General features: G+C 39.6%; 1 protein-coding gene across 2 annotated transcripts in view; it reads right to left on the minus strand.

The window, feature by feature from the left end:
• Positions 1-15,532, minus strand: part of ELAPOR2 (endosome-lysosome associated apoptosis and autophagy regulator family member 2) — a 193,349-nt gene extending 177,817 nt beyond the window's left edge. For both annotated transcript variants that reach the window (XM_057504468.1, XM_036911855.2), the window contains exon 1: positions 15,203-15,532. In XM_057504468.1, the coding sequence (XP_057360451.1) occupies positions 15,203-15,388 (186 nt within the window). In that variant the 5' untranslated portion in view covers positions 15,389-15,532. The remainder of the gene's footprint in view (positions 1-15,202) is intronic.
• Between the last annotated feature and the right edge of the window lie 2,914 nt (positions 15,533-18,446).

Here is an 18,446-nt window from a genome sequence, read left to right on the forward strand (position 1 = left end):
AAAGAAATCAAATAAATGTTTGTATATGCCATATAATATACATAAAATAGATTATAAAGAATATATACATACACTCATACAATAGATGGTAGAAAAAACACACCAATGGAGAAAGGATGAATTATGGATTGTTCAAAATACTTGTAAAAACTGGCCATGCAGAAAATAAAGCCAGAGGCTTACCTTCCATCAAGCACTGAATAAACTGTACATGAGTCAAAATGTGGGAATAAGCTCACAGCATATTGTTAAATGGAAATAGAAGAAGAATCCCAAACTGTATGTGCAGAATATCCCCACTTGGTAAGTACACGTGTGTATTCATAATGAAATATTTGCAAAGACATTTCATACATGTGAGGCAATACAGCCTCATGTTTAGGAGTGAGGACACTGGGGCAGGAGGTGAGTCTCAGAAGTAGTAATTTAACCAGGCTGCAAGTGTAAGGACTGGGCTCATTAGAATTTGGAGGATGACTGAATGAGTTAATAAATGAAATGCCTTAAAATTGTAACTGGCTATTGTTCTTTTTATTTATCATTCCTATAATGAATGCTAACATGTTAAGACTGGCCCGCTTATTTGGTGGCATTATGAGTGTTTTTATTACTTCATTTTTCTAGAATGCACATATATTGCATTTAATTTTAAAAAGGTCAAATATAAAAAATGAAACCATAAAAAAGTTACAGCAAATGATGTTAATATTTATTTGTTCTTTAGATAGGGAAGCACTTCCCTAGCATATCAAGCTCAGATATATTTAAGCATCTACTGTTATTTTGGTTCAAGTTATTTCCTAGTATGCGTTACTGATATGCCCAAGTATTATCAAATAGAATTTGGTGTTAAACTTCATTTCAGATGGTCAATTCTTTCCACTCTCAATCTTATATTACATTAAATACCAAAGGGCATTGTTTTATGTTTATACTGTAGCAATCTTAGAAGACAGTGCTAAGTATGATAAAGAATGTGTCCTAGGATTAAAGCACCAAGAAAAAAAATTTATCTTCTTACCTGTTATGGGAGGAATGTTTATAACCTTGAGCATTGAACTGCCCCTTAAATCTACCATAGCAACATAGGCACAGCACAGTAAACTAGAATGCATCACTCCTACAGATGTGACCCCCAGCCATCAGTCTGTCCAAAACAGGAATACAGGAATTTGGAAACTTTCAGAGAAAAAAGCAGCAGCTCATGGCACTACAGATAGAAAACACCTTCTTGAATGAACTAAATCTATATTCTCCTACTACCCACCAATCCTAATCTTGCCCCCTAAATGAGCATTATACCAAAGCCTCTTATACATGAGTGTGCATTTAATGTATTGAAAACCCACCATTGTGGGCCCCCCCTAAGTCTTCTCCAAGCTAACTGTCCTCAGTTCCTTGGTTCAGTCCTGAAGTATTTGGACATACTTTCTAAATACTTCATCTTCTTACTTTGCACCTCAGACCAACATCTTCCTATATGACTAAACTTCTTCAAATATTGCACCTAAGTTGAATTACTAACCTAAATTAAATGTCTGCCTTCTATGAGCCAAGAACACTGCTCGTATTAATAAAGCCTGTGACCATCCATCCCCTATCATTGCCTTTTGCAGCCACATGAAGTCAGTAGCTTCAAAAGTACTTTTAAGCAAGATTTCCTCATCCTGTGCTTAAACATTTGAATTGCCCATTATTTTAGACTTGCAGATAATCATGAATTCCAATTATTCTTTCCAACTCATTAGGCATCTTTCCCAGTTTTTTCATTTTACAATATTTGGTTAAGCCTTCTCAAAACCAAAACACTGATTACAATAGTAAAACAGTAACAGGACAGTGATTAGATACTAAGTCCAAAGGTAAAGTAGTTACCTCCTTCTCCACAATTTCACTTTCCACAGCCAACTTCAGTCCAGAAACCATGATGCTCCTTCTGATATATCATCAGAAGTTCGACAGCAGCCTAACACTACGTCACATGCCTATGACATTCTCCTCACTTCATCTCACCATACAGGCAGTTTATCATCGAACATCATCACAAGAAGGTTAAGTACAGTACAATAAGATATTCTGAGGGAGAAAGACATTCGCATAACTTTCATTACAGAATATTGTTATAATTATTCCCTTTTATTATTAGTTGTCATTAATCTCTTACTGTGTCTAATTTATAAATAAACTTTATCATAGTTATGTATGTACAGGAAAAAATATAGTATATATAAGGTTCAGTACTCTGAAGTTTTGGACATTCCCCAGGAGTCTTGGAACATGCCCCCTGCAGGTAAGAGGAGACTACTGTACAACATTGGAGACCTTCCTCCAGCTTAGCATCAGCTCCTTAAATTACTAACCTGAGGGTACATTTGTTCTAATAGCCAAGAAACAGCCTACTTACACCATCATTCAGCATTTACTTCTCCATCTTATTCCTAAGAATATATTTCAAATGCCTTATTGAACATCAAGAATCAGCATGTCTGCATCATACTCCAGATTTACTGGCTATGTAACAGCTTTCTGTGCTTTCACTTTCTACCGGCTGTGGCTTCTCCACTTCTTGCTCTACTGAACTTCTTAAATGCTGGCACTTCCATGAACTCTCTTCTCAATGCACTGCACTTACGTGCGCAGAGCCTGGGTGACCTAATCAACACCAATGGCTTCAATTACCACCCATGTTCCTGCAGCTCCCTTGCTGTCTTTTGGTTGCACCCCTGTACATCCAGCTGTCTCTGGGAGAGCCCTGTCTGTATGTCCCTTGGGTGCTTGGAACTCAGGACGCCAATAATGAACTCATCCTCTTTCTTCCAGCTGCCTGGCCTCCTCATCCTAAGACCTCCGCCTCAGTGAGGCCCAGCACCTACCCAAAAGCTCAAGGTGGAAAACCTGAAAGTCAGGGTAGCCTGAAATTTATCACTCAGCTGTCAAATACATCTCCAGCTCCTCCTTCCACCTCTACTCTCACTGTCAGTTGCTTAGCACTTTTTTTTCCCCATGGGAAAGGCAAGAGTCTTCTGATCTGCCTGCCTCCAGGAGGATCCCTCTTCTGTCTTCCTCCATTCACATCTTCTCTCCAATTTGATGTCAATGGCTTCCCATAGCTTTCCTCGCAAGACTCTCAGTCTCTTCCTTCTTCATAATCTAGTCATCTCCCACCCACATTCCTTCACTCTTGCCCTTGAAATAGTTCAATGATTTCCTCTGTGCTATTACACTATTTTCTTCACTGCAACATGCTGGCTTCTGCATATCCTATAAGCACTTCTAGAAATCTTTCAGCTCAAACTGCACTTCCCCTGGGAGCCAGAGCTCTCTAGTCTGATTTGGTTGCCATTTCTCTGTGCTTCTATATAACCATGTGCATAACTCCATCATAACACTTAACCTATCTGTACTATAGTCACAGACTTATGCATTAAGTTTCCTATGACATTTCCTATGACAGAAATATAAACCCATTAAATGCTAGATGAACAAATAAAAACATGAATGGCTACTGAAAAAAAAGTACAGGCATACATTACTTTATTACACTTCACCTTATTGTGCTTGACAGATACTGCATTCTTTACAAATTGTTTTGTAGCAACCTGGCATCGAGCAAGTTTACTGGCACAAGCAGAATTTGCTCACTTCACGTCTCTGTCACATTTTGATAATTCTCCCAATAATTCAAACTTTTTCATTATTATTATAGTTGTTATGGTGATCTGTTAATGGAGATTCCAACTGACTAAAAGCTCTGATGATCGTTAGCATTTTTTAGCAACAAAGTATCTTTTAATTAAAGGATATACTTTTTTTAGACATAATGCTTTTGCACATTTAACACACTACAGTATAGTGTAAATATAACTTTTATATGAACTGGGAAACCAAAATATTCACTTGACTTGTTTTATTGTAATATTCACTTTACTGTGTTGGTTGGGAGCTGAACCAAACTATCTCCAAGGTATGCCTGTTAGCAGAGAATGAAGGCAGCTGTCTTGAAATTTCAAGAACACTTAGAACAAAGACTGTCAATCCAAGCCCTAGAATTCTTGATCACAGTTGGTTCAGTATTTTTGTCATCAGACACATGAAAGACTTCATACATTGTAGGAACCTAATAAGGTAACATGCACCAAAACATCAGTTTTGTAAAAATTAAAATCTGGTCCTATTTGCTATGTTAAAGGAAGTAATTCCATATACATATTTGTGGTCTAAATAATCAATTGCTCTCTCTGGGCATTATATTATTTCAAAACAGGCAGACAGGAAAATGATCTAGGGAAATATATTTTCAAAGTATGTATGTTACCCTTACTACATGAAGAGCTCATCTTCATAAGAAAAACAGTAAATGAAGACACAGAAAAGTACACAAAAAGTGAAATACAAAAAGCTAAGTGACATGAAAACACTGACCCTCAGTAGTGAATAAAGAAACATAAATTACACCAGCGAGATAGCATTTTCAATGATCAAATTATCAATGATTAATAAATAAAAATTTTCAGTGTTGGGCCAGAATTTAGTTTATATCCTTTGGCTTAAGATTTCTGCTGCAAATAGTCAATCTTCAATAATCAGAAATTAATTCAGACAATGTTTTGTGTTATTATACCATTTTTGTATTATAAATAATTAAAAACTTAAATGCCCAAAATTAAATTTACTCATTCACTCAACAAGCATTTATTAAGCACTTACTATGTGTCAGGCACTGTTGGAGGTCTAGGGATACAGGAGTTTATTTTAAAAATACATATATATTGCCTTGTCTATATGGAGCTTACAGTTTATTGGGAGGGATCATAAAAACAAAATAAATAATTAAAGTATATATTATAATGGATGTTAAGCACTTTAGAAAAAATTAAAGCATAAAGTTGGGATAAAGAAGAGGAGGTTGCAATTTTAAGTAGGTGACCAGGGAAGACCTTACTGAGAAGAGAGCAATTTGGTAAAAACCTAAAGGACATGAGGGAGAAAGCCAAGCAAATACCTGAGGAAAGCTCCAAGCAGAGAAAAGAGCCAGTGAAAAAAAAAGCCCTGAAAAAGGAGCTCACATAACACTTTGTAGAAAGAGCAAGAAGACTGGGGAAGCTGCAGCAGAGAGCAGTGGGAAGAGATGACAGAGGCCTCGTGGAGGCCAGAACTTGTTAGGCCCAGTAAACCACCATCAGAGCTCTGGTTCTGAATGAAGCCTTAGGTTCTGCTCTGGGCAGAAGAGTGTTTTTGGCTTATGTTTTGATGTGATCTCTGGACTGCTCTGCCGAGATCAAACTAAAGGAGATCAAGATGGGAAGTTGGAGCAGTAATCAGGCAAGATACGATGGGGGGACCCAGAAGGTAGAGGCCGAGTGGTGAGGAGTCTGGACTCTAACTATTTTAAAGCAGAGACAAGAGGGTCTGCTGATAGACTGGACACAGGATGTGGGGAAAAAAGAGGTCAGTGCAAACTCAAGAGTTTTAGGCCTGAGCAACCGGAAGGGAAGAATTACCATTAAAGGACAGAGGGAAGGAATAGGTTTGGGGCAATGCCAGGTGCTCAGTTTTAGACATTTCAGGCTTGAGGTACCTATGAGTGGAGATATCAAGGCTGTGTTTGTTGGGGTGCAGAGATGGTCCATGAAGAGATGTAAATTTGAGAGCTATCCATATGTACATGGTATTTAAAGTCAAGTGACTGGATAACATCACCAACAGAAAAGATAGGAGGGCCAAGGATTAAGGCCAGGAATGACCCAATGTAAAGAAGCCAGAGAGATGAGGAGGGACCAGTAAAGACTGAGAAGCATCACAGTGGAGTAAGAGAAAAACTATGCGAGCATGGTATGCTTGAAACCAAGTGACCAGAATCGAGTGGGTTCAATGTTTCTAAGAAGGCAGGTAAAGATAAGGAATGACAGCTGGATTTAACAAAGAGGAGGTCATTGTTGACCTACAAAAGAACACTTTCAGTGAAATGGTGAAGTAAACAGCTCATAAGTAAACAACAGCAGACATTCAAATGTGCTGTATTTTGCAATATGCTACATATTAAAATACCTTATAAATAGTACAAGAACATTTATAAGGAAGTATCAGTGTTATTGGGAAATGCTTACAAGAGAGGAAACAAGAGAGGAAAAGATACGACTTCTACATGCAACATAAGCTCACTGGAGTCTTCAAAAAGGAAATTTGTAGGAAAGAAATGTAGTAAAATGTTATACTGGATATCCCTAAGCAGAAGAACTAGAGCTGACATTTTCTTCTCTACTTGATTTTCTAAAATATTCACAATGCACAACTTCCATAATTAGAAAAAAAAAAGTATTCCTGTAAAATACTTTTGTCAGTAAACAAATTTCCAACCCATATTCCAGTCCTTTCACACTTCAATCCATTTCTTGGATATACTTCTAACTTATACAAGAATAATAACTAATATCTGGCACTGCATTAAAATTTACAAGTCATTTCCAAATGCATTAGCTTGATCCTCACTGAACTCTACTAAGGATAAGACAGGAGTTACTATTTCTATTTAGAGATAAAGAAAGACTCACAAAGGTTGATTTGCTCAGTTACAAAAACTGATGGCAGGGCTCAGATTTAAGTTCTTTGATGACATTTGATACTACTTCTACTCTAACAAGAAGACGCTTTGCAGCCCAAGCAACACATAAATACTTATGTCCCCATAGGCAGCAAACACTGGACAACATTTATCAAGATGGCTGACCATCTCTTAAAACTACCATGTTTTTCTATTCTTACATTTCTATTCTCAGGGAGAAGCACTTATTAATCTCCGTGTTTGCTGCTTCTGCCAGATTATAAACTGCTAGAGAAGGAAGACAATATTCTCTTTTCTATATATTTTTTTGAGTTTCAAGTATTTTATTTCAGAATAAAGTATAAATGTTTTCCTTTTTTTAAGTATGTTTTTCCCCTATTTTTATTTTTTATGGAAGTATAGTTACTATATTGGTTTCAGGTGTACAACAGTGACTTGGCAATTACATGCATTACTATATGCTCACTGTAAGTGTAGTTGCCATCTGTTAACCTACAAAGACATTACATTATTGACTATATTCTCTATGCTGTGTTTTCATCCCCATGACTAATTTACTTTATAATTGTACATCTTTATCCCCTTCATCTATTTTGCCCATTCCCCAGGCTCCTCCCTATGGCAACGACCAGCCTGTTCTGTGTTTGAGTCTATTTCTTTTGTTCATTTTTTAGATTGCACAGAAAGTGAACATATGGTATTTGTCTTTCTCAGTCTGACTTATTTTACTTAGCTTAATATCCTCAAGGTCCATCCATGTTGGTGCAAATGGCAGGATTTCATTCCTTTTTGTGGCTGAGTAATATTCCATTACATATATGTTCCACATCTTCTTTATATATTCATCTACTGTTGGAGACTTAGGCTGCTTCCATATCTTGGCTATTGTAAATAACATTACAAAAAACATAGAGGTACATATATTGAATTAATAATTTTGTTTCCCTCAGGAAGTTCCCAAAAGTGGAATTACTGGGTCTATAGTATTTCTAGTTTATTGAGAAACCTCCAAACTGTTTCCTGTATTGGCTGCACCAATTTACACTCCCACAAACACTGTACAAGGGTTCCCTGTTCTCAACATCCTTGCCAACACCCATTATTTCTTATATTTTGATATTAGCCATTCTGAATGGTACAAGGTATAATGTGGTTTTGATTTGCATTTCCCCAATGATAGGTGATGCTGAGCACCTCTTTGTTTTCTTTGGAAAAACATCTATTCAGCTCCTCTGCCTATTTTTAATTGGATTATTTGTGTGTGTGTGTTGAATTGTATGAGTTCTTTATGTATTTTGGACATTAGTCCATTATTGGATATATCATGCAAATATCTTCTTCCATTCAGGTTTCCTTTTCATTTTGCTGATAGTTTCCTTTGCTGTGCAAATCCTTTTAGTCTGATGTAGCCCCACTTGTTCATATTTGCCTCTGTTTCCCTTGTCCAGGAATCATCCAGAAAAAAATTACTAATCCCAACATTGAAGAGTTTACTGTCTATGTTTTCTTCTAGTAGTTTTGTGGTTTCAGGTCTTATATTTATATCTTTAATCCATTTTGTTGTTGTTGTTAAGTTGGCCTTCTGAGATAAGGAACAAAACAAAGCTTTATTGTTTTAGCTTTTTACCATCTACCTGGAATTGATTTTTGTGTAATCTTTAATCCATTTTTCAGTTTATTTTTGTGTATGGTATATGACAGTGATTCAGTTTCATTCTTTTGCATGTAGCTGTCCAGTTTTCCCACCATTTATTGAAGAGATTATCTTTTCCCCATTGCATCTTCTTGCCTTCTTTGTCAAATTAAATCATGTACATTGCTTCCTGTATTATTGGCAGCATCTTGCCTAGTACCTGGCATATGGAAAGTAATTGAGAAATGCTTGCTGATACACTTCATGGTAATAGGAGGAGCTCATTCTCCACTGATGATTATTTTAGGATTTTCTAAGATGCCCTACAGAAAGAGGAAGCTAGGGTTGCAGTTGAAAAATTTTATCCATGAAACAAGCAACTAAACTGTATTCCTCACTTTATACCTGGAACAGCGGTTCTCCAACTTCAGTAAGCATCATAATCCCCTGGAGAGGTGGTTATAACACAGATTTCTGGGCCTCAACTCAGATTTAGTAGGTTGTGTGCAGGGCCCAAGAACTTGCATTTCTAACAAGTTTCTAGGTAGTGCTGACGCTGCTAGTCCTAGGATCACACTTGAGAACAAGTGACAGAGAAGAGTGAAGCTTTGAATAAGTAGTAAGTACTATCCTGAACTCCAGAGTTGTAAACTAAGTTGAGAGCAAACTTCAATATATTCTGATCACTGGATTTTTATTTTAGAGTCTTAAATCTGGTACAACTGAGAGAAGATGTCAATTGTATAGGATTAAATGCACTATAAAGATCCATTCCTTTTTATAATTGAAAACGTGGAAGTCTCCACTCCATTATATTATCAAAGCAGTAATTAGTGCTTTAAGAGAAGAAGGCCTGTGTATTACGGATTTCCTAAATCCCTAAAGTTCCTTAACAAAAAGATATTGAATCACTGTTTGCTAAATAAGATAATGAAATTCCTTCCCATAGTGTGCATGATGTATACTTAGGGTGTGTTCAGAGCCTCTGGTAAAGCATATGGCAGCTGTGTGTAACACAGAAAATGGTGCCCCCTTGGGCATATGGGCTAGAAAAAGGTATTCCTTCATCTGGACAGACATAGGCCTATCACACTGCACACTGGATAGAGTCTGGCTCTTACTTGCCCCCATAGCTGGGGGCCCTTCTACAGGGCACAGCTCACTCTTCCATACAGGGTCATCCTGTGTGTGCAAAACACTTGTAGAACAACATATGTGTGCCTGAGAGTAAGCAATGGGCTGTGACTAGAATTCAAAGAGAAGAGAAAAGGCCCTTCATCTTTAATAGTCCAGAAAGGTTAAAGGAAGATATAAGGAATTAACCTAGGCCAAGAGGCTTCCTCTGAGATGTTCTATCACCACCCACAACCTTCAACCAGCAAACTCCCACCGATCCTATGGGCCTTAGCTGACAGACACGTCTCCTTTTCCCCAGTCACCTCCCCAACCCAGACTAGAATAGCTATACAATAGCTATACACTCCCAGTGCAAACAGGAATTTTCCATTATAGCATTTATGGTAAATGTGATTACATGATGAATGGGTGTGCTTTGATTCTGCCCCCACAAGATTATAAAGCTCAATGTGGGCAGGGGCCATATGTTTTGTTCATCATTTTACTACTAGTACTTTGTACATAAGTACACAATAAATATGTGTTTAATGTTGAAATATTACATATAGATTAAGAAAGGCAAAAAGGGATGAGAGCCATGGTTTCTTCAGGGGAAAGGGAGAGGCAACAGAAATTTGACTGTGATTTCTGACAATAAAGAATTATTTTAAGATCCAAGACACTGCTGAAGAATTCACTATCATAGGAAAACGTACCACTCTCTACTATGCTCTGCTATTTTCATCCCTTGTGCTAAAATATGACACTTCACAGAACTGTCAACTCTTGGTTTTACATTGTAAATATTGATGGTGTGAATGCTTGTTCACATTTGCCTAAAACATGAGAAATAGTTCTGAGCATAAGAACTTGAAATGGAAAATTCACCTCTGCTAACATAACAGGCAAGATCAATTATGTTAACTGCATGAAAACAGTGGCTGAGTCCTAATTCTTTCATCGACAGTGTGATTTTGGAATTTCTGACACCCTCACCCATAGCTCATGACCTTCAGAGAGCTCCTGCAGAAAGGATATTCCTCAACTGCTCCCATCAAAGTCTGAAACAGAAGATAAGGCTGTTTAGAATTCTTCTGATTTATGTGGACTTTGAAGACCCAATTTACCAAACTAGAAAGCCTATTCAATAAAATTCTATTCGACCACTGTCTCACCTCCCAGTTAATACTCAATCCATCCCCACATTCTGGCATTGAGCACCAGTGACCTAACTGTCAAGTTCAACCTTCTCTTTTCAGTCCTCATCTTACTTGATGTTTTTCTTTTGGCAATTGACACCACAACTGTTCCTTTCTTCTCCAAAGGCTTTGCTCCCTTTCCTCATAACTGTTCTGTCACATTTCCCTTACACGTGCCATTACTTACATGCCTACTTTGTGAATTCCTCCATTTCTGGCACCTTTAATGTTGATAAAACCCAAGTCCTTTCCTTCATCTTTGTTCTTACTGGGTCACCAATTCAAGTGTTTCAACCTTGCCTTTCATTCATATGATTCCCCTACCTCCATACCAGCCAGTCCATGCCCCTGAGCAACACAGCCTGATACCTAACTACCTACAGGTCAACTCCTTAAAGTCACCTCTCCAGAACCAAGTGCCTGATCTTCCTCACATCCCTCTTCATGGAGGTCTGAGGCACTACCTTTTAGTCACTTCAGAACCTTTCATTCCCTCACTTGCCATATCCACTAACTGTCAAGTCTGCCTTCCAACTTCACATGTGCTTTCCACCTTCATTACTCCTCCTTGACTGAGGTCTGGCGCCCTCTACCTGGATTACTGCACTTGCTCTAGCAGGTCTCACTCTTTCTATCTCCCACTCCTCCAATGTGGCCTCCATATTGTTGCCAAACCAACACATATTTTATTACTCCTGACTTTGAAATTCTTTTATTGCTCCCCATCACCTATCAAATGAAGACCAACTTCTTAGCACGACATAAGGACCCCTCTGATCAAGCTCCTGCTGCCTGCCTCTCAGATTCATCCATCGCTCCTTAAGCTCTTCCCGTTATAACGCAATGCTGTTTTGTGTTTCTCCCTTTTTCAATCTGTGTGCTACCCCAGAAATATCTGTCCCCCAAATTAGCCCACACTCACCTCTGACCCTTGTCTGCTTGGCAAATTCCTACTCATCTTTTAAATCTCACTCACCTCCTCTACAGGGCCTTTTCGAGATATGACTTCCCCTTTCCTCTCTCATGGCACCAAGTCAGTTCATTGCAGCTGTTTGTTTACAAATCTGTGTCACCCTTACCCAGTGAAATGCTCTTTTTTATTAGATTTGTGATTTCACTGATTTGTAACTTGTACAATCATCTGACACTCTGCCTGACACATACTATAAGCTCAATAAATGTTTGTGGAATAAAAGCCATTGGAAAAAAAGTCATCATCCAATCAAGATTCAGAGAGACCACTACAATTGTATTATGTAGGATTTTAGAGCAGTGAACTAAGAATCAAGCTATTTTGTGATTTAATTTGACTAATTTAAATAATGCATACATAATCCACTTAATTCTGTTCTTTTTACTCTCATGCACTCTTCTAATACCTTGCTTTATCTCTGAATCATCTGTTGGGCTTTATCTTTTTTTACCTCTGGCAACCCCATTAAGTCCTATTTGCAATGAGTCAAAAATTCCATTGCATTCAATTCTTGGATAAGCCTATCCTCTGAACCTCTGAAGATGCACTGCAGACCCTTCCTGAAATATCAGGGTCTAGATCTACTAATCTAGCAATAACTCGCACATTTATATAAGGATCCACCCACCCCACCCCCCGTTAACCTATATTAATCTCATCCTCACAATAAAGATAGGCAGGACAGTTTTTATTACTATCATTTTATAACTGAAAGACAGATGTCAAGAAACCCAGAGGTTTCTTATCCTTAAAAGGTTTCCCCATACCAAAGCCTGAGGAATATTAGTTCTGTAGTTTGTGATATCCAGTCCTCATATTTTTTTTCTTTAAACACCATTTACCAGAGTCACATGCTATTGCTGTCCTTCATCTGCTGGCACACTGACTTTTATTTCTGTCTCCCCAGCTCTGGCCTATTTGTGCTCGGGCTTCCAACCCACTGGTTTGATCACCAGCTGAGCATTCCAAAGCAATCATTTTTCTCCCCTTTCAGCTCTAAAATCCAAGACTCTGACAAAGGAAACTGTATCTTATGAGTTTCACCCTGGAGTCCAATCCTCTGCAAAAATCTATGGGAAAGTTTACCAAGAACCCAGTAGTCTTGCTAAAGGGCCTTTTTTCTGAACTCAGGCAATCATAACTAGATTACTCCCAGGCCAATTTTCTGTATTTCTCATCCTTTTCCTTGCACTGCTTTCCTCTAACAACCAGGCAAGGAAAATCAGAGTCTATGTAACTTATTTAAACAGAACTACTTTTACAAAAATACTGATAAATGAGGGTAAAACTCAAATTCCTGAGGGAAAATGAGGTCAAGAATTATCTGCAGATTTTTCCATACTCTTCAACATTCTCTCATTTTATTAAGAATCTGCCTTAGTTTTCAGCCTCAGACCCTCAGAGTGTAACCACTATCTCTCATCCCTACCACATAGTTCTGTCCTTTGTGTGTGGCATTTACCTCCTTTTCTGTTACAAAAGGGTGGAAGGGATCAATGGGCAAGAGTGCACACAAAATAGTTACCTTATGTCTTTGTGTCTTTGTTCACATGAATTTGGCCTCCATTTTCACAGCTGTATCTCAGAGGATGCCTCCCATCCCCCAGCATAAGCAGCCCCTTACCCTCAAAGCCTGAAAAATGCCTGCCCCCTTTGCTTTCCTTTTAAAAACAGTATCAGAGAGAAACAATGCCAGTTCTATCAATTTTTTCAGCTGGCTAGACCAAATGCCAAAGAAGCAGATTCACCCCAAGAGAGGCCACATGGCCTCTCCCATTTCCAAAGGAAGACCTAACCCCCAGTCCATCATCTTACATGTTTGTCAGTCATCAGGAGGAGTATAAATGGATCAGCACATTACCATTTCTAAAAATAAAGCTAGCCACACGCAGGCTCAGTAGAATCCTCAGATGTACTTTATATATTCCCATTTTTGGAGGGAAAAGTCAAATTTGAGACCTTCAGGGATTGAGTCACTTGCACTTTCTAAAGTCAGGGCAACAAGGAGCTCGATTAATTGAACACAGGCTTCCTGAACCTTCCGTTATCTCCCTACCTCTCATTTCAGTATTTCTCAGATTGCAGACTTTTACTTTGTTCTTTCTAGCAATATACATGTGTAGTACATATGCTCATCTTAAAGATCAGTCTAGCTGTAGTGACCAAAAAACATCACCCCCACTGGCCCTGAGTTTCACCAGTTTCAGATTCTTCAGTACTAAGAATGAATGTTATAAGAAGCTTAAGACTTTTCCCTTTGGAAAAGAAATGTGGTCTGCATATTCGAGCCCGGGCTTGGAGGCAAGGCCTTAAGTTTGTCCTGTCATAACTGTTCAATCTGAGGATGGCCAAAAGCAACTTTCTGTGCAAACCTGGAAGAATAGATTATTCCCAGGTGAGAGGGAAAGATGGAGAATACAGATTAAACTAATTATATTAATAAACCCTGAAATTAAACACAGCTGTTTGTGAGCGCTTGCTCTGATTTCCCCAATTACAACATTACGGTGTGCTCCTCCCACACATGCCTTTGATCTGATTGTTTCTCATTTCTGTCCCAGGACTTGAACCATGGGAAAGGAAGATGAAAATCCAAGGCTGATGGATGATGCCAGAACGCAGATACTCTATAACTCTCAAGCTTGCATAAAATTCAAAAGTTACAGCATCAGACACAAAGGAATGGAGTTTGGCCTTTCTTCCCAAAGGGGCTACTGGCTATTTTTGCTACATAAATTATAATGACCCAACACCCTGATTCCAAGCAATCTTCCTAAAAACAATATCCACTCCTCATATCCTGCCCAACATAATCGCTCAAAGTAGGTCAGAAATGTTGCTTCCTTCCCCTCATTGATTATCATTAAGAGGATGCACTCTCTGGAACACCAAAAGGAAAGAGAAATACCAAATACAAGTACTAACGACACCCCCTATTATTTTTGGCGCACTAAATCCAGTTCCCCTTAAAAGCAGAAGAAAAATCCTATCACCCATATTTATCATTCTTGACTATAAATCAATGATAATCTCAAACTATAAAATACACAGTTGCAATGCTTCAGCCAGGTGATGAACGCCTCCCAAAAGCAGCATATTCGCTCAGTCTTTTCTAATTTTCTAGATCACCAACTCGCCTCTTCCCTAAGTACACACACTCTTTTTCTTCCTAATTCATATCCATATTTTGGTAGAAGGATGCCAAGTGAACCACACGCTGGCTTAGCGAATCCCCAGGGCCCTCTCAGGCAGCTGAGGGCTGGGCAGGAGGAAGCTGGGATTTGCAGAGACAGGGAAGAGGAGAAAACCGGAGGAGGGACCCTCCTGTGGCAGTCAGTATGCGGCTCTCTGGAAAAGCTGTGAAGCGGTGGGTCTCCGAATCCCACTGGCGGGGCTCACCACTCTCTCCCCGTGCTGAAATCTCTCCCTGGGCCCCAGGTCCTCAAGCTCGGCACTCCAGAGCGGGCGCCGCAAAGTCCTTCAGAGCCCTCCAAACACAGGAGCGCGAACAGAAAAGCATCACCACACACCCTCTCTCGGCCAGCTTCTCCGGGCCGGCAACTTCATCCCTGGAAACAAACGTAAGCCCCTGTCCTCCAAGGGAGGCAAAAGGCGACGGCAGAGAGCGATAAACAGGCACCACCCTCGCCCTCATCTTCCGCTGTCCCCGACCCCCCAAGTCCCCGCCAACTCCAGGTAAAGGACCAGGTGCGGCTCACCTCCCGGCAAGGAGGCATCGGGCGGCCGGAGGAGGGCAGGTCCCCAGCCCAGGCCGCTTGGCAGCCGGCGAGCGCCCAGCAGCAAATCCAGGCGGGGCTCCAGCGCGGCGGGAGCCCGCAGCGGGGAGCGCCCGCCGGCCGCCCCCGGCCCCGCCCGCGTGCCGGCACCGGGCAGAGGAGCAGCATCTCCGTCCCGCTGCGGTCGGCCGGCGGCAGGCAGGCGGCCTCCCCGCGTGGGCGCGCTCCGGCTCCGGGCTGGCAGGGCTGCGCGCTCGGCTGGCCGCGCGCTCGCCCCCGTCCGGTCCGCCCGCTGACAGCTCGGCCGCGCTCGCCGCCTGCCGGGGCTCCCGTCACGCCGGAGGGAGGGACGGCGGGCGCGGGCGCGGCGCGGGGGCGGGACGCGGGGGCCCGCAAGCAGGTGGCGCGGGCGGGCGCTGCAGCCCGGCCCTGCTGGCCCCAAAGAGGACGGGTGGCCGCGTGGTCTCTCCTAACCCCGCTGCCCCCGGCCCCCCAGGAGGGGCGCTCCAGGCGTGAAGCCGGAGTAAAATGCAGGACGTCAGGACATCGCTTTCCGGCGGCGGGTCTTTAAAATCTCCCTACTTCCCGCATCTCTCACACACACACACACACACACACACACACACACACACACACACACACCACACACACACACACACACACACACACACACACACACACACACTCACACTCACACTCACACTCACACTCACACTCACACTCTCACACACACACACTTGCGCCCTAGGCACACCCCTTTGTCAGGATCCAAGCCTAAAAATCCATGAAATTTTTAGATGATTAGGGTTTGCATAGGATGGGGAAGAAAGGAAAATGAAATACAGATGCAGTTTGTAACTCCATTGCTCACTTGTTTAATGAAAATAACAATACCTATTCTATGGGGTTGTTATGAGGATTAAATTAATTGATACATATGAAGCACTTAGAAGGGCACCTGGCAAGCAGTAGATGAGATTTGTGTGGTTAGTAGCAGCCGCCATAAATACTCGTGCCATTGGTGTCATTTCATGGGGATGACATGTGTAACCCTGGGCAAGTAAGCCCTTTTGTTTCTTGAGGAAGCAGTTTTTCCAAATGTACAATTTACTAGGGTGGTCTTCATTTTTTCTTTCATTCAAAATATGCTGAACTGGGTGGTGGGCACCCACTGGTGAACAAGGTGGGCATGATACCTTCATCAGTGTTGGGGATCCCAAGGATCTGGTCTCTAATTAGTCTAAAATTCTGTGAATTGGGTGAGTTATCCTGTTTTTCAAAAGGAGCACCCTAATTTTTGGTAATTGAGTACTTGAAGAAATCAACCTGGCAGACTCATATAAGTTGACCAGAATTTATGGCTGTGTCTCTAATATCTTTTTAATAAACATTTCCACATGGAATGTGTAACTTTTATTCTTTCTTTCTCGTGTGTGTGTGTGTGTGTGTGTGAGTTCTGATTATAACAATATTCATGTTTATTGCAAACATTTTGGAAAATACTGGAGAATCCAGAAGAATGTAGAGATCCCACTACCCAGAGATCACACTATTAATGATGTTAGTATCTTGAAGAATTTCCTTCACGGTCTTTTAGCTGTGTGTATACTGCAAAACTGGAATTATAATCTGTAAACTGCTTTCATTTTTTTCTTAACATGAATATTTTCTCAAGTCATTAAAGTATGACAACACAGCTTTAATAGTCTTATAATATCTACTCTTTGAAGATACATTATATGCTGTTGCGTATTAGGCCTTGTTTCTCAAGTATTTAATATTATAAATAATTCTAGAATTACTGTTCTTGATACCTAATCTGTGCACGCATCTTTTAATTTTCTACGATGCCTTTCTAGAATTGAAATAATTGGATCACATGCTATGTGTATCTTTAGAGTTTTTGAATAGTGCACAAGTTCCTTCCAAAATTTTGTATCAATTGTTTGAAGCAGTTTATGAGTATTACACACCATTCCGGACTGTAATAGATTAAATGACATTTTAGTACAAGAGAAAAATTGTATTAAATATTTACCATTTTAATACACAAGAAAAATACTACCCTAGCCATATTTTTTAAATGTATTTTTATAATTGGTGACAGTAATTTTTCATATATAATTACTATTTACACATTTCCTTCTTCTGTGTGTGAATTTTCCACTGGCATTCAAGCTAGTTTTCTATTGAAGTTCCATCTTTTTTATTGATTTGTAAGCACACGTTAAAAGTCTTGTGTATATTGCATGTTTGTTTACTATATATGTCACAAATACTTTTCTCAGTTTGCACCAAAGGTTTTGGGTGGCCTTTTTTGCAGAAGACTGACACTTTAATGTACTTTAGCATAGCAAATTTTTCTTTTATGATATCTTCCTTTGTTTTATAGAGGCACCAGTATACCTCTGCAAGATCATGTAGATACCTGTATTTTCTTATTTTGTTATTATTTTTATCTTTATAGATATTCTTTAGTCCATCCAGAATTTATGAATCAACTTGTATTTATATTTTTATTATCTGAGCATGTTGACAATTTGTTGTAAAAATCAAAGGTCATCCCAGTCAAGGCACCTAGGTCAAATGACGAATACAGATTTTCTCAGGTGGGACAATTTGCCACTATCAATAAATAATTTTCTCATAGGAGTCTTACCTATAGAAAAGATCTTGATCTTGGATAATTAAAACAGGCATACAGGCTGACAGAGAAAGGAGAAGTCCAAGAAAACTCTACGGTTCTCTTGTACCTGCTATTTTAGAATCTAACAGCAGATTATTCAAATGACTTATGATGATCCAATCAGTAACTTTACTCTTAAAAGTCACTTTAATAAAAAATAATAGAAAATTGCTAATGGAACTTGGGGGTGGGACTGGACGTTCAGTTACGAAGGTTTAAATAGCTTAAAATCACCAGACGGTCATCAATTTTCTATTTTATTTTATGCAGTGTGTACCTGAAAATTGAGCCAAACTTTTTTCATCAACAAAAGCCATAGCTATATTCAAGTGACACTAAACACAGTTTTTTTTCTTTTTTAATTTAAAGCAGGTTGTGGTACAATAACCAATTTTTTTTTTAAAGCTGTCTTTTTAAAATAAAATCTGAATGAATTAAAGTAGTAAATGTTTTAAAAATCTATTTTGAACAGTCAAAATGAAAAGTTAATGGCAAGTATTTTCTGTATCTAATTAGCAAAGAAATAATCGTTTGGCAAAT

Source organism: Manis pentadactyla, chromosome 7, assembly GCF_030020395.1.
Source record: "Manis pentadactyla isolate mManPen7 chromosome 7, mManPen7.hap1, whole genome shotgun sequence".
Lineage (NCBI taxonomy): Eukaryota > Metazoa > Chordata > Mammalia > Pholidota > Manidae > Manis > Manis pentadactyla.